This window comes from Theropithecus gelada, chromosome 16, assembly GCF_003255815.1.
Source record: "Theropithecus gelada isolate Dixy chromosome 16, Tgel_1.0, whole genome shotgun sequence".
Classification (NCBI taxonomy): domain Eukaryota; kingdom Metazoa; phylum Chordata; class Mammalia; order Primates; family Cercopithecidae; genus Theropithecus; species Theropithecus gelada.
Genome location: NC_037684.1, coordinates 27,584,156 through 27,606,952, shown reverse-complemented (window position 1 = coordinate 27,606,952; position 22,797 = coordinate 27,584,156). Strand labels below are relative to the sequence as shown.

At 54.3% G+C, this 22,797-nt stretch overlaps 1 protein-coding gene across 2 annotated transcripts; it reads left to right on the top strand.

Moving 5' to 3' along the window:
- Positions 1-2,802: 2,802 nt before the first annotated feature.
- On the top strand, positions 2,803-7,120 carry NEUROD2 (neuronal differentiation 2). 2 transcript variants are annotated; one of them, XM_025363663.1, is made up of 3 exons: positions 2,803-3,182; positions 4,299-4,408; positions 4,601-7,120. In XM_025363663.1, the coding sequence occupies exons 2-3, from the start codon at positions 4,304-4,306 to the stop codon at positions 5,450-5,452; spliced, it is 957 nt and encodes a 318-aa protein (XP_025219448.1). In that variant the 5' UTR covers positions 2,803-3,182; positions 4,299-4,303; the 3' UTR covers positions 5,453-7,120. The 2 variants fall into 2 exon arrangements, with proteins under 2 accessions (XP_025219448.1, XP_025219447.1); XM_025363662.1 differs by having other exon boundaries at positions 4,299-7,120.
- Positions 7,121-22,797: the final 15,677 nt, after the last annotated feature.

Here is a 22,797-nt window from a genome sequence, read left to right as displayed (position 1 = left end):
TTTTACCTCCTGCCTGGAGGGGCCTGTGATACCCCTGGTGGGTTTAACCCAGCCCTCAGTGTCCAAGGGAGAAGGCAAGAAGGCACAACTTTCTCCCCCAAGGACGCATTTATTCACCTATTCATCCATTCACTTGCCCATCAATTCAACAAAAATTCAGTTTCTATATAGACCAAGCATTCTGAATGTGTGTGGGGAGGGGTATGAGCAAAAAAATTAACGTTGTAAACATAATATTGTAAAGGTGTTTTAATTAAGAGCTGGCATTTATTGGAGGCTCATTTGTGGCATGGATTATCCCATTTAGTATTAACAACAGCCCTATGAGGGTGTAGCATAATTTATCCCATTTTATAGATGAGGAAATCAAGACCAAGACATGTTATATAACTTGCTCAAAGCATTCAGCATTTTTTAAATTTTTTTTTTTTTTTTTTTTTTTTTGAGACAAGGTCTAGCTCTATCACCCAGGCTGGAGTGCAGTGGCGTGATCACAGCTCTCTTCAGCCTCTGCCTCCTGGTCTCAAGCGATCCTCTCACCTCAGCCTCCGGAGTAGCTGGGACTACAGGCACGCGCCGCCATGCCTGGCTAATTTTTGTATTTTAGGCAGAGGCAGAGTTTCACCATGTTGCCCATGCTGGTCTCGAACTCATGAGCTGAAGGGATCTGCTGGCCTTAGCCTCCCAAACTGTTGGTATTACAGGTGTGAGCCACCGTGCTGGGCCCAGCATTTTTTTTAAGTTGGTAATGGAGTTGGCCAGGAATCAGAAGCCCAGAGCATGAGCATATAATCGAAATACCACAGAGCCAGGAGACTCCAGGAGAAAGGCTGCCAGTCAGAATTGAGGACCCTGCCTCAGTAAACGGATTGCAAAGCCTTCGAGGCTATGCCCAGACTTGGTGGGGGCTGGCCAGCACTCCCGAGTCTCTGGCCTACCCGAGGCCCATCCTTTGGCCTCTTTCTCTGCTATGCCCAGAATCCCCCCACCCCAACTATCTGCCATAGATGAGATTCCCCTTGCAGACCCAGGTTCCGGGAATGAAGGGAAGCATGGTAGGCTTATTTTTAGAGACCACTAAGGCAGATTGTGGGCTTATAAGTGGAGCACTGGCCTGTGGGTCAAGTGCCTGAGTTCTAGGACCAGTTGTGTTTCCCCTCTGTGTTCCTAGGCAGGTCAGTTTCCCTCCATGGGCCTCTGTAAGAGGAGGAGTTGGAGAGGTACATTCTCAGGCTACTTTCAACTCCCGGCCAAGTGACTCAGGCAGCACCAAGAGTCTCCGGCAGCACTAGCACCCCTATCTCCAAGGCCTCCTGATGTGTGTCTCTATTTAGAACTTAATCCAGCCTACCCAACATTAGATCAGTGTCTTACCAAGGTCCCTGGGGAGCCTCCTAGAGGGAGAGAGCCTGCCCACCCAGACTGAGGGTAAAGGCCTCCCCGTGCTCATTTTTGTACCACCACAGTGCTTGGCACATGGTGGACATCAACATGTGTGTGCTGAAAGTATAATTGAAGTTGTGTGCATATGTCAACCAGAGTGTCTGGAGAGGCATGAAATGTGGGTCTAAAACACACAAATGCCCGAAATGGTGTGTGGACAAGGGTCTGTCTACACCAGGCTGTGATCCTGCTCACATACATGTGTCTATCTGAGTAGCGGTGTGTTCTCTATTTTTCCACACCACAGGGTGAGGAACAGGTATGTGTGTGCATGTGTATGCATGCCTATGTGTGTGTGTGTGTGTGCATGAGAGTGTGTGTGTGTGTGTGTATCCAAAGCCACCTCTTCAACCTGTGCCATTTGTGTCTGCGTCTGGCCCAGTGAGAGGGTTGAAAGGTGAGCCGCAAGATAAAACAGCAATTTCTACCTTCCTTACCAAGACACCTGTCTGACCTACCTCCCCTTGGCCACTCTTGGGATTACTGGGGTTGGCTTCAGTATTTTCAGATTTTTCACAAGGGGAGGAGAATACTTGAGTCTCATCCAGGAACTTAGGCAGTTCTCAGCACTGCCTGTTCCTCCTCCCTCAAATAACCAAGTCTGAAGGCCAAGAGAGAAAGCCGCTGGTGGACTGGTCACCTGTCTGACAGTGGGAGGAGGAGAGTGAGAGGTTTCTAGGTTAGGAATCCAGACTTAGACCCTCCCCTCCACCCCCAGATGGGTGGTGCACAGGCTCATCTCACAGCCCCTCCCCACCTCCACCCTAACATGGATACGCCCCCAACAACCAAAGAAAGATCTCCCATCGGCTGACTCCACAGATACACACATGTCCCCACAGACACACACACGCCCATGCAGAGGCACAGACATCCAGGCACATCTTTCCCTTTCTCTGTCTTTCCCTTGGTTTGAATTTCGTTTAGCCACATATGTTGTGTGTGCGTGAGGGCGGGTGGGGGAGGGGCAGACAGGGATGAGGGATGGCATGGTGCCAATATCTACCTATGGGGCTCGGGCCAGGGACGCCCCTTACAGCCTTCCTGGGAGGGGGCCTCACTGTCCCTTTGTGGCCAAGGGGACCCTCCTGGGGAGTGGGGGCAAGCACAGAGGTCCCCTCTCCCCAGCCCAGGGTCTGGTCCCTGACCCACCTTGGGGGCCTGCAGGGGAGGAAATGGACAGAGCGGGACCCTGAGGGAGGATAGAATTGGCTACCATGAGTCCCCAGTGTCCAGCCTTGCCACCCCATTGTTCCCATGTGGGGGACTCTATATCCAGGGGGGCAACTCCTCCCACCTTCCTCTCAATCCCTGCTTTCCCTGCGTTGGGCGGGGAGGGGAGGGCAGCAGAAATATTTATTTATTTCCTTTATTTATTTAATTTTTTTTTTTTTGGAGTAGAGAGTGACAGATGGCGGCGGGTCCCGGGGGAGCCGGCTCTCCCCCAGTGCAGACGCATGCCAATCACCGTCTCTCATGTGATAGCTGCTGCCCGTGACGTGCCAAGCCCATATGGCCTGGCATAGAGGCTGGTACCCCGCCTGGTAGAGATGCCACACTCGCTCCGCGGTTCGCATGGCGCTCTGAAGACGCCGGCGCCCGCCGCCTTGAGGAGCCGCTGCCCCCGCTCCCTGAAGATGGGGGAACAATGAAATAAGCGAGAAGATCCCGCTTCTCCCCCCTCTCTCTCTTGCCCCCTCCCCCCCTCCCCTCCCCTCTCCCCTTGACTCCTCTCCGAGGTAAGTTGTCCGAAAGGGAGCTAGATCTGACCCGCCGGTTGGGAGGGGGGGCGGCAGCTTCGGCCGAAAGGAGGGTCCTCAAATATCGCCTTCCTGGGATGATGCCCTCCTCATTGAGTGGGCATCGGAGGCGCCCCAGATTCTCTCTCCCTTTGGGGCTGCAGCCCAGGGGGCTGCAGAGGAGGTGTCTCTGCCTGCGATGGGCTCGGTGGGGGTGGGGGGAAGGCAGGATCACGGAGGGGGAGATGCGAAGAGGCCGAGACGGAGGACCCCTCCATGGTTGTCCCAAAAAGCCTGCGACCTTTCCCCACCACCAAAAAAAAGGGAAGCAAACAAACAAATTTGGATTTTTCCCCATCAATCCCCAAATACAACGAGATCTGAAGAGCCGTGTGGGAGGGAGGCAGCTTGAAGGGGGAAGGGGGTCCCTGACCGTAGGGGGGACGGACTGGGCTCGTTTCTCTCAGTCTCCTCCCCATGCCCTGCTGCTTCAGTCCTCACCGCCCAGAGCCGGCTCCGGGAGCTGGGGACGCATCGGCTAGAGGAGACGATCCTCCCGCCTCTGGAATTGGGGGTGCGGGGGTGGGGGCCAAGCAAGGGGCGGCGCGCAGCCAAGTTGCAAATTGGATTAGGGAGCGTGGGGGTGAGAGCCACGGGAGGGGTAAGGGAGCTGGGCCGAGGGGCCCGGGCCGCGAGAGCGCTGAGCGGGGCAGCTGTCCCCACCGGCGGCCGACCAGCCTGTCTCCACTACCAGGAGAGAACAGGCTTTCAGGGCGAGTGCGCCGCCTTCCCTGGCAAAGATATCTGGTCCCTAAAACCCCCACCCGGTCTCTGCCCTGACCCTGAGAAGAAGCAGGCGCGGGGAGCAGCCCCCGATTCAAGCGAGGGGCGGAGCCGGGGCCCAGAGCCTGGGAGAGGGCCTGGGCCGAGATCCCAGGCCGGCAGCCGGGTAGGGCTGGGCCGGCTCTGGGCGGGGCAGGCGGCGGAGGTGGGCATCCAGGGTAGCCTAGGCAGGAGACTCGGGGGTGGAGACGGGTTGTGGGGGACGTCGTGACCCCAGCGTGCCCCTCACTTTGTGCTGTCTGTCTCCCCTTCCCGCCCACGGGGCGCCCTCAGGCACCATGCTGACCCGCCTGTTCAGCGAGCCCGGCCTTCTCTCGGACGTGCCCAAGTTCGCCAGCTGGGGCGACGGCGAAGACGACGAGCCGAGGAGCGACAAGGGCGACGCGCCGCCACCGCCACCGCCTGCGCCCGGGCCGGGGGCTCCGGGGCCAGCCCGGGCGGCCAAGCCAGTTCCTCTCCGTGGAGAAGAGGGGCCGGAGGCCACGTTGGCCGAGGTCAAGGAGGAAGGCGAGCTGGGGGGCGAGGAGGAGGAGGAAGAGGAGGAGGAAGAAGGACTGGACGAGGCGGAGGGCGAGCGGCCCAAGAAGCGCGGACCCAAGAAGCGCAAGATGACCAAGGCGCGCTTGGAGCGCTCCAAGCTTCGGCGACAGAAGGCGAACGCGCGGGAGCGCAACCGCATGCACGACCTGAACGCAGCCCTGGACAACCTGCGCAAGGTGGTGCCCTGCTACTCCAAGACGCAGAAGTTGTCCAAGATCGAGACGCTACGCCTAGCCAAGAACTACATCTGGGCGCTCTCGGAGATCCTGCGCTCCGGCAAGCGGCCAGACCTAGTGTCCTACGTGCAGACTCTGTGCAAGGGTCTGTCGCAGCCCACCACCAATCTGGTGGCCGGCTGTCTGCAGCTCAACTCGCGCAACTTCCTCACGGAGCAAGGCGCCGACGGTGCCGGCCGCTTCCACGGCTCGGGCGGCCCGTTCGCCATGCACCCCTACCCGTATCCGTGCTCGCGCCTGGCGGGCGCACAGTGCCAGGCGGCCGGCGGCCTGGGCGGCGGCGCGGCGCACGCCCTGCGGACCCACGGCTACTGCGCCGCCTACGAGACGCTGTATGCTGCAGCAGGCGGTGGCGGCGCGAGCCCGGACTACAACAGCTCCGAGTACGAGGGCCCGCTCAGCCCCCCGCTCTGTCTCAATGGCAACTTCTCGCTCAAGCAGGACTCCTCGCCCGACCACGAGAAAAGCTACCACTACTCTATGCACTACTCGGCGCTGCCCGGCTCGCGGCCCACGGGCCACGGGCTAGTCTTCGGCTCGTCGGCTGTGCGCGGGGGCGTCCACTCGGAGAATCTCTTGTCTTACGATATGCACCTTCACCACGACCGGGGCCCCATGTATGAGGAGCTCAATGCGTTTTTTCATAACTGAGACTTCGCGCCGGCTCCCTTCTTTTTCTTTTGCCTTTGCCCGCCCCCCTGTCCCCAGCCCCCAGAGCGCAGGGACACCCCCACCGACCCCAGCGCCGGGCGCGGGGAGCGGGCCACCGGTCCTGCCGCTCTCCTGGGGCAGCGCAGTCCTGTTACCTGTGGGTGGCCCGTCCCAGGGGCCTCGCTTCCCCCAGGGGACTCGCCTTCTCTCTCCCCAAGGGGTTCCCTCCTCCTCTCTCCCAAGGAGTGCTTCTCCAGGGACCAGTCTCCGGGCGCTCCCTGGAGACACCCCCTCCCCCATTCCCAATATCTTCGCTGAGGTTTCCTCCTCCCTGCAGGCCCAAGGCGTTGGTAAGGGGGCAGCTGAGCGATGGAACGCGTTTTACCCTCTCATTATTATTTTAAAAACAGACACCCAGCTGCCGAGGCAAAAAGGAGCCAGGCGCTCCCTCTTTCTTGAAGAGGGTAGAAGTCAGGGCGCCGGAGCCCGGGCCTGGAACGCCCTCACCCCCAACCTCCAGTCTCCGCGTTTTGCGATTTTAATTTTGGCGGGAGGGGAAGCGGATTGAGAGGAGAGAGAGGCCAAGAAAATTTGTAACTAGAATCTGTTTTTCCCTTTTCCTTTTTTTAAACAAACAAACATACAAAAGAAAAAAAAAAAAAAAAAAAAAAGCTAAGACGCGACGGAAGCCGAACGCAGAGTCCGGATCGGAGAGAAAACGCAGTAAGGACTTTTAGAAGCAATAAAAGGCAAAAAAAACAAAAAACAAACAAAAAAAACAAACAAAAAAACCACTACTACCAATAATCAAAGACACAAATATCTATGCAAGGAGGCTCCACTGAGCCTCGCGGCCCGGCCCGGCCCCGGGATGCCCCGCCCGGCCCGCGGGCCGCCCCGCCCGAGCGCGGATCTGTGCACTTTGGTGAAGTGGGGGCCCGCGCCGCCCCCTCCCCCTCCCCAGGTTCTTACAATCAGTGACTCGGAGATTTGGGGCCCCAGTGCCACTGCCCTCCCCCGCCCCGTCCCCGTTGTGCGTCATGCTGTTTTTTAAAAACCTGTTTCCAAATTTGTATGGAATGGCAAACTGTTGGGGGGTCGGTTTGGGGAGGGAGGGTTTGCATGAAAGACACACGCACACCACACCGCACGCACAAACAGGCCCGGCGACGACGTCCGGGGGGGCAGAAGGAGGTGAGCTCGCCGGCTCCTCCTCCCCGCGGGCACTTCTGTCCCCTCCTGGGGTGAGGGGTGGGGATGGAGACCTGGGGGCAGCCCCACCCCTGCCCGGACTGTGCCTCGGTGGGTGCCAGGCGCAGGGCGATTTCCGGTGTCTGGAGAGAGTATTTTTTGGTCCAAGGAGTCCTCCTGGCTTTAGCTGGTGGGTGGGCGGGGAGAGGTCTGAGGGCTCCTGCTGGAGGTTCCCCCAAAAAGGGGCAAAAGGAGACCTTCTCCCCACCGGAGGCAGGGGATCAGGCATCCAAATACACGATGCAAAAATGCAAACCCACAGGCGACACACCCACACACTCACCCACACACACGCAATTTTACCTTCCTCTTGTAGCGAAGATGAAACTCCCGTCGGACACCCGAAGTGCATTGCGTGTTTCTGTTCAGTTTAATGACGATTAATAAATATTTATGTAAATGAGATGCAAAGCCGGACCAGTTTCTCACGGTGGCCTCATTTCATTGAGCGGGGAGAGAAGATTTGAGCTGGGGCTGGGGTCATGAAGGCAGAGTGTCAAGTGACTGTGCAGAGGCCAAAGAGAGGGACCCTGGACATTCTTGGGTAGGATTCCCGCCCTAACCACCCCCCCATACACCCACTGGGCTATACTAGCTACCCCTCCCGGACCCAACCCAGGCTCGCACCTTCCCAGCACTAAAGCACTGACATCCTTACACTTCTTCACTCCCGGACATGCACAGGCACCTCCCTTGAAAACAAAATATCTTTTCATCACCGAAAAATGATCAAGTTGGAAACAGCCGGTCATTTTACAACTCTCTGCCCACTGTTGCAAAAAGCAAGTGGGCAGAGACAAAGAGACAACCATTGAACCAGACAGGGGTATTTTTAAACAAACAAAAAAAATTATAAGGTCATGAAGATGAAATATTAATGCGGGAGGCCCCTTTTTCATCTTAAAGTTGTGTTTGGGTGGACTCAGGGGAATCAGCCATTTTGGTCTCAGGAATGTTGACATTTTTAGGGGTGTCAACAAGGTTGGAGGAACACCCCCAGAGGTCTATGAGGTGGCTGAGTCTGAGTGCCCACCCAGTAGAGAGGAACCTAACCATGTTCTCCCCTGGGACAGGGCAGCAGGTGCCCACCCCATCCAAATCTGGGCTGATTTCTTCCTGCCTGGTACAGTTCTGAACAGAGGGAACCCTAAGGGCTTAGAAGGGAGGAAAGGCACTGGATGAGTATCTCCTGCTCAGATAACGCGGCCTCACAATTCTTTTTTCTCTGAACCTCAGAGGCAGGGGCAGCTCTTAACTGACTTCCCTGAAAGAGCCCCTCCTACTCCCCCTGTTCAGCGCTCAGTGCACGCTGTAGTCCTAGAATATTTGAAGAAGGTTCTGAGCCCCAAAGACTCCAATCCTAAAGCCTGAACACATTTAGGAGTCCCCTAAGGAGGCTGTTTCTGATGCTGCTCATTTAAATTATTTCTCCAAACACTGTGGCTCGTTTTAGGGCTGAAATGGAGCTTGTAGTGTTGGGGTTGAGGATTAAGGTCAAGCATGCAAAGGCTTTTAAAGATTGGGTCCAAGAACCCAAAATAATATCTCCCTGACAAGCAGGAAAGGGAAAGGTTGTTGAAGAAGGAAGTCCTACATGTCAAAGGGTGGATCCAATTATACTCTGAGCTTGAGCTCATTGCATCCCCTAAATGTCTGTCCTCAAACCCTTTCTGTCCCCCAGTAGAAAGGATACCCTCCCCGTGGTCAGGAAGGCAGTCAGCAGAGGCGCCAAGGCCAGGAGCTGTTTACTCTGGGGTCCGGCTGCAGAGGGAGGTCTATGTGCCTGACCCAGGGGAACATGGAGCAGGGGGCCCTTTCCAATGCCGCGCCGGAATTCTCCAGCAGTTTTCAGAACATTTTTACCAGCATTCTTTCAAAACTTCACTGCCTTCTCTGGAATTCTCCCGACATCGCCTCTCTAGAGTGAGATCACAGACTGGGGCCTTCATCCCCCGTATGTGTCCCTGTCTTCAGCATCTTATAAACCTCTGAATCACTCTTATTCATGGAAGAAAGGAGTTGGCCCATCTTCCTTCCCCCTCACTTATTGCAGGGAGTGTGGAGCAAGGCACATATCCCAGATCCTAACCTGCAAAAGTCTGATCTGCACTCATGGCATAGGGCAAGGCCTGGCGGGGCAATTGCAGAGAAAAGGAACTTGGCACTTATCCCAAGGCCTGATTCTTATCCTGCCCTGGGAACAAGGTTAATTGGGCTTCTCCCCTACTCAGCCAGTTTCCTAGAACCTGCTCAGAAGTCCAGAGCTGGGCGGGATTGGGGCCTGAAGCAAAGGACCCCTCCATGTGGCTCCCCTGGCCAGACCACAGACTTCTTTCTATGCATTGTTCTTCAGCTACCCTACATGGCTCACTTCTGTTTTGAAGCAGGATTCTAGCCCTTTTAGAAAGATGCTGACGACTCTTGGGCCTGTGTGACTGTGATCACATTGGGTGGGGGTGCACGGGTCCCTTTTGGGACAGAAATCCCCCTGAGTGACTCCGCTTCTAGTGAATCCCGGCATCCACACCAGTCTCCACTTTCCCGTTTCCTGACCCTTCCCCCCACATTCCCTGCACTCTGGCTGGCTCTCGCCTCTCATCACCCTCCTCCCCAGTGCTCAACTTCCCTGGCGAGATGGTGTGATGAGCAGGAGAAGAAGATGTGCGCGGACATGCGGCCCCAAACGTCCCCTTGCAGGTCTCTTTCTCTTGCTTGCTCTCCCGCCTGTGCACACACACCCAGATATGCTCCAAGAACAGAAGCAGGGGAGGGTCCAACGTAGTGCCCGGCCTGGGGAGAAGGCACAGATAGGATGCCCTTCTTGCCCTAGCCTCAGCGTCAGGATCTCCAAGCGCCCACCAGCCAGCTCAGTTCAACCCCTGGGCCGCGGAACTCGACGACTGGATCCAAGTTCAATCAGGAGGACTTCTTCCTCTTGATTTTCCAGCCCCCATTCTAAGTCCAGCATTTGGAAGGTGACAGAGAAAAAGAGGTATCTCCGAGTCCAGGCCATTTGCCCATCTGGCAAGAAAGGGAAGGAAAGTAGTTACTCCCTGTCCCTTCACTGTTAAGCTCCATTCCTGTCCCTTCACCGTTGAGCTCCGTTCTAACCATGACTCAGACAGTGAGCCATGGACTCCCAGTAAACCCCCAGCCCTGATTTTGTGACTCAGGGAAACAGCCCGATAAATCACTGGGGGACACCGACCCCCATGAGGGTCAGTGGCAGGAAAACCCTGACACTCTGGAGGCTCCATGGGGCTGTGACTGCTTCTCTTTTTCCCTTTCATGGGAAAGTCCACAAGCTGATGGACACAAGAATTTCTGGGCAGAGGTCAGAGATTTCGTTCTGTCTTGGGCATCCTTGCTTCCTCCTCTTCCCCAGAATCATTGACAGGAATTCACCTGCTCTGAGGGGAGCCATTGATTTGAGGGAGATTGGGACTAAGGTATGGTTCTAGATTCTGCAGTTTAGTCCTTAAGGAAGCTGGGGAGAAAGAGAAGGCAGAAACCAGGACTGAGCAGCTTTAGCCTGACCTATGCTCCCAACCCCTCCACGGCAAGAGAGGGGCAGCGCAGGACTCCGCATCTGACCTGCTCCAGTGTGCTCAAAGGAGGATGCTGCTTTTTGCGAAAAGTGGGAGGGGCAGATGGGCCTCTGCTGTCAGAACAGGCTTCCCAACTCACAGCCCAAGACACTGTCATTTTTCCATCCTTCAGGGCTGGGATACCCAGGCGCTGGCCACGGGGCCAGAGCAGAAATGACACCTGAACTGTGAGAAACCTTAAAACCCTGCCCCGGTTCTGAATTCTGAAGCAGCTTCTGCCTTTCTGTCCTGCAGCTTTAAAAATTCTCGACAAAGTTTCCCTAGGTGAGAAGTGGTAAGAAAGGGCGCAGCTGCTTTGGGAGGGCTGTTCTGCTCTGGAAACTTTCTCCATCCTAAAGCACTGGGACAGGGGCGCCAGCCCTGGGAGTGTGGACGCGAGAAGAAGGCCAAGACCAGGGCTGGGTTCACAGGAAGGAGGGCAACGGATTTCAGGAAGGAGATGCGAGGAGCGGAGTCAGCTTAGTTCCCTAGTGCAGGGAAGGGAAGCTGGGGCGCTCCGAGGGGAGGAGAAGAGGGAACCTCTAGGCGCTGGCCGTGCCCAGGGAGCTGGGATACAGCGTTGGGTGGAGACGCTGCCCAGGTGTGAGCCAGGGTATGGCTCTAGCGCAGCCAACTCTCCTGCCCGCTCCAGCGCGGGAGCGCAGCGCGGTCTCCCCGGGCTGATGGGGGGCTGCGGAGTTCCATACCAGAGTGTGTGTCTGGTGTTTGGGTATTTAAACCTCTCTCTCAGGCTCTCTCCGTATCTGTCTGCGTCTCATTCCTCTTTTTGGAATTAATTGAATTAGGAACGGGTCTTTCCGGGTCTCTTCCGCCTCCCGCCTGAGGCTGCGCTGGCCAGGAGGCCAAGGCTGCGAGGTCAGGTCCCGCAGGAGCCGCGGGAACTCCCGAACCCCTTTGGGAACCTGCATGCCAGTTCCTACCCTTAGCCAAGTCTTCACCAAGGGCACAGCTGGGCGGGGTCTGGGCAGTTCGCCCGGTTTGGGACATCTGTTCTCGCCAGAGTCGCATTAAAAGCGAGGGGTGGGGGTGGGGGGCTCAGAACAAACCCCTCAAGCCTGAGTGGGTGCCCCTTTTCTTGACCGCAGGCGGAGGCAGGAGGGGACAACGGACTCACATAGTTTTTTTCTTCTCCCTTGGGAACAGCGCGAGAATTGGAGTGGGGTCACTGGGGCTTTCTCTCTTCCCTTCATCTCTCCCACTTCCCAATCAGATGCCACATCCAGCCTCAGTCTTGGAGGGCAGCAGGGTACCCCTGCCCCCAGGAGCCGCAGGGGAGCCCCTGGAGGCGCCCGCGCCGGAAATACCGCGGAGGCTGCCGGCCAGCCGGGCGCAGAACGGATCCCGCTTGCAGCGAACTCGCGCTCGGCTAGGCTCCCAGGCCGAGGCTGGGGCGCTGCGCAGGGGGAGGGTTAAAAACAACTCAATTAAAATATCAAAAACATTTGGGTTTATATGGAGTGGAGGGCGGTGCTTTAAAAAATATATCAGAAGAACCACAAAGAGCCAAGCAAAACCAAACCAAAATCCTAAACTACTGATAATCTTGTAGAAAAAGACAGAAAAATCCCGCAGTCACTTCTCCTCTGGTACCAACACGGAAAATCTCCCGCCTGGCCTACCCCAGCCCCCGGATGCCCCTTCACCACCCCAGAGCCCTGGCGCTGAGCCCAGGTCGCCCCCTGCCCACACTTCGCTCGCGCGTTGGTGCCAGTCTGTGCCACTCAGCCGGTGCCCGGTGCCCGGTGCCAGGCGCGGGGGGAAGGCGGGGAGGAGCCGAGGCTCCAGCTTAAATTCCATGGCATCTGTTCATTATTATACAGTGAGGATTTTTATATGGACAGCTAAATTAAAGACAGATTTTTGCCAGAATTGCAGATCCCATAAAAATGATGACACAGGATGGGGGCTTTTTCTTTTAAAAAAAGAAAGTAAGAAAGATTAAAAAACACAACCCCACAAACCACAGCCCAAACTTCTCTGTGCCCCTCTCCTCTGTCGTGACCAGTTTCTTTGCCCCCTTTTGCCCCCCTTTTCTTCCTTCACTAGCTCGGGACGCCCAGGGAGAACCAAACCCCAGGGCTCTTCATGCCCAGCCGGCTCACAGATGCCCAGTGACCAACCAGCTCGCTCCCGCAGCCGCTGGCAGGGGCAAAGGCAGGACAGCCAGGTCAGGCATGGAGGGCCAGGATAGGACAGGAGCGGGAATGGGGTCCGCTCTGGAAGGCAACGTCAGAAAGGGACAGTAGCCAGGGGGGCCTTGACCTTTCTGTGTTCCTAAATCAAAGTGCAGGCTGCACTGTTGGCTAGTGGCCAAGGTTCTGGAGGCAGCCAGTGAGGACCAGGCACGTAGGGCAAACCGTTCAGGGGCACCGGACAGCACCCACTTCCCGCTCATCCACGAAGAGGGCAATATAAGAACTGGGCACTCAGCACGATTTGCAATTCGTGGGAATTCTGGAATTTTGAATTTCAGAGGTTCTAGAATGCTGGAACTTGCACCTTGGTGGTGTTCTAGAACTCTCAGGGATGCTGGATTTCTAGAACTACAAAAGGGTCCCGCATGAAGGGACAGACCTCGCTGACTTCAGAGGTTCTGTCTGCCACCATTTAACTTAGAAGCTACGTAATGATGTTGTGGGGCTCTCGAGGCCACTGAAAAAGTCTGAACAGGCAGCACAAGGAGGAGAGGAAGGGTGGGGCATTCACCGGGGCACTGGGAGTGTCCCCCAAATTAATGGGAGCGTTTCTTATTTTTCTTTCTTTTTTAAAAAATGTTTTCAGGGAAGAAAAATATCTGTAGAGTTCTGCGTCTTCCAGAAAATCGCTCTAGCTGTGTCTGTGTCTGTCTGTGACTCTGTCTGTGTAGCTGTCTGCTTGTCTCTCTCGGATTCGGAGCTGACAGAATTCATATCAGAAGAGTGAACGCAGGGACATCTGTGTGCGGAATGACTGTGCTACTCGAACCTGCCAATCGCTCCTGGCACGAGCTGGGTAACAAATGCCTGTTACCTCGGAATGCTGGCGGGTGGGGGGAGGGTGGGGGAGGGCTCCTGGCACCACCCCGACTGTGAAGCCTTGCCAAGGCCCCCTCCTGCCCGCTGTGGGTCCCGCCCCCTTCCCTGAGTTGGGGGTCCACGGAATTGGATTATTCATTAATTAGCAGTGATTAGAAAATTTGGGTGTCTCACAGCCAGGGCCAACCCTGTCTCCTTCACCTCCCTAATCTCAATCCCTACTCTCTCCCGTCCTCCCCCCCACGTTTTCCGGATTAACTCGGGGTTTCTACTGAGGGCAGGCAGCCAGTTGATGGTGATGGGGGGCGGCTCAGGAATGCATGAAAAGGGGTCTCTAGAGGAAATAATTCCACCAAAGTTGCCAGGAGGAGTTTCTGTCGTGAAGTGTGAGGGTCTGTGTAGAGGATCTTCGTAGACTTGGTGGCTGGGATGGACTGTAGGGTGGGACAGAGGCCGTGAAGGACATAGACAGTGGAGAGATGGGAGTGAGGGGATGCGGGAGAAGGGAAGGAAGGAGAGAAGGAAAGAGGCCCGCACAGCGCCGAACGGTTTCCTCCGCGCTGGGAGCCGCCACTGCCACGCCGCGGGCCTCCCGGGCCTCCTGGCCCAAGCCTGCAGCCGAGCTCCCGGATCTATCACCCGGTTTTGCTATTGGGAGCTGGGGGAGGAGAAGGGCGCCACGCCACAGCCGGTGCCAGCTGGGGGTGGGGGGAGTTATTGCGAGGAGGGGCGGAGAGCACATCTAAAATTCCAAGACATCTGTTCACCCAGGGAGGAGACACCGCGCGCAAGAAGGCTGGGCGCCCCCGCCCCATCCGCTCTGCAACTGATTGCGCCAGGCCGGGACCTCCACACCCCAGGCCACCTAAGCGGCCAGTGCGGGGAGGAGGAGAGGAGGGCGTCAGCCTCGGGATCTGGCAGGGGCAGGGGGTGGGGGTGCGGGAGCTGCCGCCCCACTGATGAATTCTTAGAAGGGGAGAATCGTGGCTCTGGGGAGGGCTGTGTAGGGAAGACGTCCTGAAAAGGAGGATGTGGACGGACGTTGGCTGAAATAGATCCCCCTCGCCAGCTCCCTCATCTCCTGTTTCCCCACCCCCTCCCACCAGAGCACCCACAGACACCCCCACATACACACATATACACAGAATCCAGTCAGGACACACTTGGATAGAAATCTCCCATTCCTGTGAACGCACGCAAGTCTGCATAACTGGCCCCTTTCCCACTCAATCACTTATTCATCCAAGCAACTTTATTGGGTGCCCTGTTTGTGCCAGGCCGGGGCTGGGTATCAGGAAACACCTCCCTGCCCCTCAAGGCCTGGTGAACACATTCAGATACCCAAGTGCATAGGCACACACATTGCCCTCACACTCACCCTGACTCTTTGTTCTTAGGGAGGGGTGGGAGCTGGAGGGAAGGAGTTCCAGTAGCAATACCCTCTCCCTCCTCTGTAAGCAGCTTCCCCAGGGAAATCCAGCACAGGGTCTGGGGGTCCCAGCAGGGAGTCCTGGACCCACTGCCAGCCACTTGCCACTTTCTTACCTAGTCTCTATTGGCAGGAGCCCCTGCCCCAGGTTTTGCTTGAAAAAGCTCCAGCCTCACTTCGCACCAAACCTCAATGACCACCCCTCTCTCTTCGGTGCCCTGGCCTGGCACCTGCCCCTCCACCAGTGTTGCCCTAGCTGGGCCGACAGAGGCCGGGCCTCTCAGCTGGGAAATGTCCATGTGGTTGCTACTTAAAAACTGATTTATGAGGCCGTGGCGGCTGTGGAGGTTTGGCCTGCGGTCCTGGTAGTAATCAAGGGCATATGCCCATCTCGCCTGGCACTGCCCAGCTTGTGAGCCCAGCCCTGGCCTCTGCTCTTCTGCTGGGAAGAGAGAGGCATTAAAAGCACCAAGTCTCCTTTCTCTGCAAGCCACCTCTCTCCTCCTCCACTATATTTCCTTTCCTCCTCCTCCTCTTCTTCCCTTTCCTCTCTCCCTCCTCCATCCCTCCTCCTTCTCTCCCTCCCTCTCTCTTCCTTCTCTCCCAAGTGGCACGGACCAGCCTGTGTGCCGGGCTGGCGCTCACAGCTGCAGCCCATCTGCTATGATTGAATGGTGACAGTGATGAGACAGGAGCTGGGGAGAATAGGGGGACATGGGGACTGCCCTGCCACCCCTCGCCCCTCCTGTGCCAGCCCCCACATGCTTCTTTGACCACCAGCAGGAGACCATCCATTCTGCTGGTTCAGGGTGGGGGAATCCCACTCTAAGTAGTGAGGGAATTCCTTTCCTTCCAACTAGATTCCTGAGAATAAAAAAAAGGGACAAGAAAGGAGCAGAGGGTGAGTTGAAGAAAGTGAACGAAGAGAAGGAATTGGGGTTGAAAGAGGAGTCTGGAGGAAATGACCCAAACCACACAGGCTTGGGCGGGGCCCGGACAGGATCACTTCGTGGGGCAGATGGCTGAGGCTCCAGGCTGGATGGGGAGGCACTGATGTAGGTCCAGGGTCCAATTTCTTCAGGAATCCAGGAAAACCATCCGTGACAGGCTTTGGTGGGAAAACTCAGTGACCTGCACCCTAGACTTTTCTTATCATGGGGTTTTCGCTTTGTACTCCAGAAAACCTCTTGGCTGCCTCTCTTAAGGAGTAAATTTGAATATCTGGGAAATCACAGTCCTCCATGTGAGTAAAGGGAGACCTAAAAGTGTTGAACCTAAGGGCATAGCAAGAAGGTCTAGGTAAGCACGAAGAATTCCCCAACTGGGCTGGGTGCGGTGGCTCACGCCTGTAATCCCAGCACTTTGGGAGGCTGAGGCGGGCAGATCACCTGAGCTCAGGAGCTCAAGGCCAGCCTGACCAACATGGAGAAACCCATCTCTATAAAAATACAAAATTAGCTGGGCGTGGTGGTGCAAACCCTGTCTCTACTAAAAATACAAAAAATTGGGCGTGGTGACGGGCGCCTGTAGTCCCAGCTACTCAGGAGACTGAGGCAGGAGATCGAGCGACTGCACTCCAGCCTGGGCAACAGAGCGAGACTCCGTCTCAAATAATAATAATGATAATAACTCCCCGAGTGATCCAGTGCAAAACCAAGATGTAACAACAACAATATGGAAGCTAACATACACTTGGAGCTTGTGATATGTTAGTAATTGACTCAGCATTATGCAAGAGTTGATAATCCTCTCAATAACCCTATGAGTTTGGGACTCTCACTATAACTATACCACAGATAAAGACACTGAGGTAGATGTGCCCAGCTGGTAGCCTGGGCCTTCTTCCTCTTTTTGTTTCTTTTTCTTTGAGACAGGATCTTGTTGTGTCACCCAGGCTAGAGTGCAATGGTGAGATCTTGGCTCACTGCAACCTCCACCTCCCAGGCTCAAGCCATCATCCCACCTCAGCCTCTCAAGTAGCTGGAACTATAGGTATGCACTACCACACCCAGATAATTTTTTGTATTTTTGTAGAGATGGAGTCGCATCATGTTACCCAGGCTGGTCTCACACTCCTAGAGTCAAGTGATCCACCCGCCTCAGCCTCCCAAAGTGCTAGGATTACAGACATGAGCCACCATACCCAACTGAGTCTAGGCCTTTTTCTCAAATTGTAGGGAAAAAAAGAGAATAACAGAACATCCAGAACTTTCTAGAAGAAGATCCAATATCCTTTTCTTCCCACTTACTCCTCTCCCTCTGCTCTCTTCTTCCTTTTCCTCTTTCTGTTCCTCATCCTCAATCAACCCAGTACCCACTCTCCAGGGCCCACCCAAGCATGTGACATCTGTCTCCTGCCACTGCTTACACATGAATAGGTGGAAACACCCCAGGAGACACCCACTGTCCTCACCCCACCCATCAGGAAACCACACATGCACTTGACTGCATCTGACCTCACCTTCCTCGCCAGAGCAGCTGCTCCTCACATCGGTAGTCCTGGCCCACAGGGTCTTTTTGCCTGAAGCTCTGGGTGAAGAATGACATTGTGAACAGCTGCAGGACTAAGCTGGAATTCCAGTCTTATCTGGGCCCCTGGGACACTTGAGGGGAGCAATTTACTCCAACTGGCACATTTTCCCTGCCCCTTCCCTGGACACAGGATTCTGTCTGGTTCACTCAAGCCCTGTCTTACTCTTGCCATCTGCATCTCCACCCTCTTCCTTCCTCTTTCCTTCCTTCTTTCATCCTCTCATCCACCACACACTTTCTTTCTCCTTCTCTTTTCTCTTTTTTCTCTCTCCCATCTTCCCTTATCCCTTCCCACCTAGTTATATGATAATCCCTTCAGTCCTTGAAGATATCTCCCCACCAGAAGAGTGAGCATTCCTCATGTTACATAAATTCCACAACTAAGGGGCTGCTGGTGGGACAGCCATCTCTATTAGGCAATCTCTCTGGAGGGAAGTTTCTTTCTTTTTTTTTTTTTAATCTCAGAAGACAGCAAAAGGAACCCATAATCCAATCTGATGGATAAGCATTAAGCAGTCACTAAATCCCTGCAATCCCCAGAACAAATCCAGATCAACAGTGTTGTCCACTTGCCCAACACAAATTGAGATAAGTAATCAGGTAGGGAGCTATCTGCAGGTCCACTATAGGGCTTTCCCAGGTCTGTCTCCTTTCCCTACCATTTTCAGGTCATCTAGGACAAGGTGGCATATGGAAGGAATGACTGGAGGTCACAGGAGACACACATCCAGCGGGGAGGGATGGGGGCTGAGATCATCTTCCATCTTCTTCTTCCTCTCCTAGTCCCAGGGTTCAGATAGTCCTTGGTTATCCTAGAATCCTTTACATTCTCTCTCCCCTCTCTTCTTTCTCCTCCATTGCTTCTTTTTTGTCCACCACCCATTCCCAGGTCTTTTTCTCCTCTTTCCTGTTAGTGCTTCCATAGGGAGAATGTTCAAACATTCTTGTTTCAGCACCACGGACAGAGACACCAGGTGGGTTTGCCTAAATGTCCTAGGCGGGTCAGGTTCTGTCTGGATCCGTGCAAGTGGAGACTGCCTATGAATTTATCTGGCGGGTGTGAGCGTGTGTGTGTGTACCCGAGCCTGTGTGAACGCCTGCGTCTGTGCCCCGGAGGGGCACACGCCTGTGGGCGTCTCTGGGTGCATCTGTGTGTTTGTATCTGTCTGTGCTGTGTCCCTGCCTGCTCCCCAAGTCCCTGGCTGGGAAAGGGGATGGGATGGGGACGCTCCGTTCTGGAGGTGGGAGAGGCAGCGGGTGGCTTGGTATCCCAGCCGGTCCTGGGGGCGTCATCCTTGCCCAGACGCGCGCCAGGCACCATGTGGCATGTGTGCCAGCCGGCACAGGCTGAGGGCATTCTGCCCAGCTTGGGGAAAAGCAGGGGGAGGCAGCGAGCTGGAGACGGGCAGGAAGAGGTGGAGAGCTGAGCTCAGAACTCAACTCTGGGGCCAGCCCCTTTTTCCATCCTGTGGGAACTCCACCCACCAGCACATGCTTGAGGAAATTTACAAGTTACCTGCCTTTCTGAGGCCCCAGACAACCGGATAATCATCCCTTCACACACACATATCCTGAGGGAAATGCACAGAATCCAGGCTGTTCTGACTTGCATGTATGTGTGCAAATCACCTGGTCCTTTGCACACCAATTATTACACAAATGCACACACACATATACAGAAGTGTAAATGCACCTGCACAAACACCAAAGCCATCCTCAGAGGATGAATACAAGAATCAGCCTTTTGTATCACAGAGCAGGATCCTGCACTACATAGATGGGAACCTCCCTCCTCTGACACGAGGCAATTGCTCTAAGGGACTGGTAGGTCTTGTGAGATCTGTGCCCTCCCCAACAAATGGACACATTTCCCCAGCAAAATGCAGGCCCTGGAGTTGTCATCGGGGTGCCTGCCCTCTGCAACCAAGGAAGTCTGGAAAGATAATGCTGCCTCTGTGCTCCATTTGCAAGAATAAATGAGAAGGAAGGGAAAGGCATCACAATGCCTCTGCCCTTCCTCCACCCATGCAGCCAAAGTCCTCATCCCCCAAGAGAGTCTGGTGTACTGGAGACAAGCCCAGGTTTCTCATCCCATTCCTAACTGGCTATTTGACCCTGGGTAGGTTATTTCCCAATAAGATTTTAAAATGACAATTAATGTAAAGCATTTAGTTCAAGTGAGTTGTCATTAAGTGGTCACTATTATTTATTACTACTACTATTATTATTATATTATTAATACTGTGGAAAGAGTGGTTGGCAAGATTGAATGAAATAATGTAGCCAATGCTTCTAGCATAGTATCTGACCCACAGTGGGTACTCAATGAATATGAGTATAGTATGAATTTCGTGGTAGAATTTCAGGAACTTAGGCAGTTAAAGGGAACTGAGAATGACAGAATTATCTCTCCAAAATTCCCTCTCCAAACTAGAGAGATGCATTTCCAAGAATAGCAGGAAGAATGGAAGTTAGACATGTAAAAAAAGCTAAAGGACAGGCTGGGCACGGTGGCTTGAGCCTATAATCCCAGCACTTTGGGAGGCCGAGGTGGGCTGATCATCTGAGGTCAGGAGTTTGAGATCAACCTGGCCAACGTGGTGAAACCCTGCCTCTACTGAAAATACAAAAACTAGGCCGGGCGCGGTGGCTCAAGCCTGTAATCCCAGCACTTTGGGAGGCCGAGACGGGCGGATCAGGAGGTCAGGAGATCGAGACCATCCTGGCTAACACGATGAAACCCCGTCTCTACTAAAAATACAAAAAACTAGCCGGGCGAAGTGGCGGGCGCCTGTAGTCCCAGCTACTCGGCAGGCTGAGGCAGGAGAATGGTGTAAACCCGGGAGGCGGAGCTTGCAGTGAGCTGAGATCCGGCCACTGCACTCCAGCCTGGGAGACAAAGCCAGACTCCGTCTCAAAAAAAAAAAAAAAAAAAAAAAAAAAAAGAAAATACAAAAACTAGCTGGGTGTGCAGCCTGTAATCCCATCTACTTGGGAAGCTGAGACATGAGAATCACTTGAACCCGGGAGGTGGAGGTTGCAGTGTGCCGAGATCACATCACTGCACTCCAGCCTGGGTGATACAGTGAGACCCTGTGACAAAAAAAAAAAAAAAAAGAAAAGAAAAGAAAAAGAAAAAGGTGAGCCGAGATCATGCCACTGCACTCCAGCCTGGGGGACAGAGCAAGACTCCATCTCAAAATAAATAAATAAATAAATAAATAAAAGCCGGGAAGCATCAAAGTAGGGTGGTAAGAGGAGACTCCCTTGGTGTGGGCCTCCATCCCTCAGGGCCAGGGAAACCTCACATGAACTCTTTATTGTTTTTAGTTCTGGGGTACATGTGCAGGATGTGCAGGTTTGTTACATAGGTAAACGTGTGCCATAGTGGTTTACTGCACCTATCAACCCATCACCTAGATATTAAGCCCAGAATGCACTAATCATGCTTCCTAATACTCTCCCTCCCCCACCCCACCCTCTGACAGGCCCCAGTGTGTGTTGTTCACCTCCATGTGATCCCAGCATTCAGCTACCACTTATAAATGAGAGCATGCAGTGTTTGGTTTTCTGTTACTGCTTTAGTTTGTGGCAGATAATGGCTTCTAGCTTCACACATGTTCCTGCAAAGCACATGATCTCATTCTTTTTATGGCTGCATAGTATTCCGTGGTGTATATGTACCACACTTTCTTTATCCAGTCTATCATTGATGGGCATTTGGATTTTCTTTGTTGTTGTTGTTGCTGTTGTTTTTGAGACAGAGTCTCACTCTGTCACCCAGGCTGGGGTGCAGTGGTGCAATAATGGCTCACTGCAACCTCGACCTCCCGGGCTCAAGTGACCCTCCCACCTCAGACTCCCAAGTAGCTGGGACCACAGGCGTGGGCCACCGTGCCTCGTTAATTTTTTTTTCTTTTTTTGAGATGAGGTCTTACTGTGTTGCCTAGGTTGGCCAAGTCTGAATTCTTTATCCACATGTCTTTCCATCTGCTTCTCCTCTTGGCTCCACCACTGCAATGAATGGCAGCACCCAGTTCAAGAGAGAAACCTGAGAGTCACCTTTAAGCTCACCTTGTCCCTCACTCTCCACATAGACTCTCACTAGGAATCACTGCTTCTTGCTCCAAAGTGCATCCCAAATCCAGGCTCTTCTCTCCTTCCTCAGTGTTTTTCCCCCTGAGCCAGGTCACATCAACTCTTCCCTGGGTCTCTACGTGTCTGCTTCAGTCTCTTACCTTGCCCCTCTCTGATCCATTCTCTCATAGCAGCTGGGGTAATCTTTTTTTTTTTTTTTTTTTAAGCCAGAGTCTCACTCCGTCAACCAGGCTGGAGTGCAGTGGTACAATCTCAGCTCACTGCAACCTCCACTTCCCAAGTTCAAGCGATTCTCCTGTCTCAGCCTCCCAAGTAGTGGGAACTACAGGCGCCCGCCACCACACTTGGCTAATTTTTGTATTTTTTTTAGTAGAGATGGGGTTTCACCATGTTGGCCAGGCTGGTCTGGAACTCCTGATCTTGTGATCCTCCCACCTAGGCCTCCCAAAGTGCTAGGATTATGGGCGTGAGCCACCGCACCTGGCCTGAGGCAATCTTTTTTTTTTTTTTTTTTTTTTTTTGAGATGGAGTCTCGCTCTGTTGCCCAGGCTGGAGTGCAGTGGCCAGATCTCAGCTCACAGCAACCTCCGCCTCCCGGGTTCACGCCATTCTCCTACCTCAGCCTCCTGAGTAATTGGGACTACAGGCGCCCGCCACCTAGCCTGGTTAGTTTTTTGTATTTTTTAGTAGAGACGGGGTTTCACCATGTTAGCCAGGATGGTCTCGATCTCCTGACCTCGTGATCCACCCGTCTCGGCCTCCCAAAGTGCTGGGATTACAGGCTTGAGCCACCGCGCCCGGCCAAAAGCCAGGGTCTTACAACCTAAATTCTAAGGGCAATCTCAGCACTGCCCTTGAAGGCCCATGCCCTCAGGCCATCCCTTCCTCCTTTCCAGAACTCCAGTTCTTCAACTATTCTAGTTTACGTTCTTGTATATCCCACATTTGATTCATCAGGGAATTTGTCTGCTCTGCCTTCAAAATAAATCCAGAATCAGCTCATTTCTCCCTCCACTGCTCCCCACTGCCTTCCCTCTCTCCTGGATGACCACAGTTTCTGCCCTTGGTCCGCTCCTGTAGACTATTCTCAGTGCAACAGTCAGAGTGATTTTTTAAAAAAACAGAACAGCTGGCCGGGCGCGGTGGCTCAAGCCTGTAATCCCAGCACTTTGGGAGGCCGAGACGGGCGGATCACGAGGTCAGGAGATCGAGACCATCCTGGCTAACACGGTGAAACCCCGTCTCTACTAAAAAATACAAAAAAACTAGCCGGGCGAGGTGGCGGGCGCCTGTAGTCCCAGCTACACGGGAGGCTGAGGCAGGAGAATGGCGTGAACCCGGGAGGCGGAGCTTGCAGTGAGCTGAGATCCGGCCACTGCACTCCAGCCTGGGCGACAGAGCGAGACTCCGTCT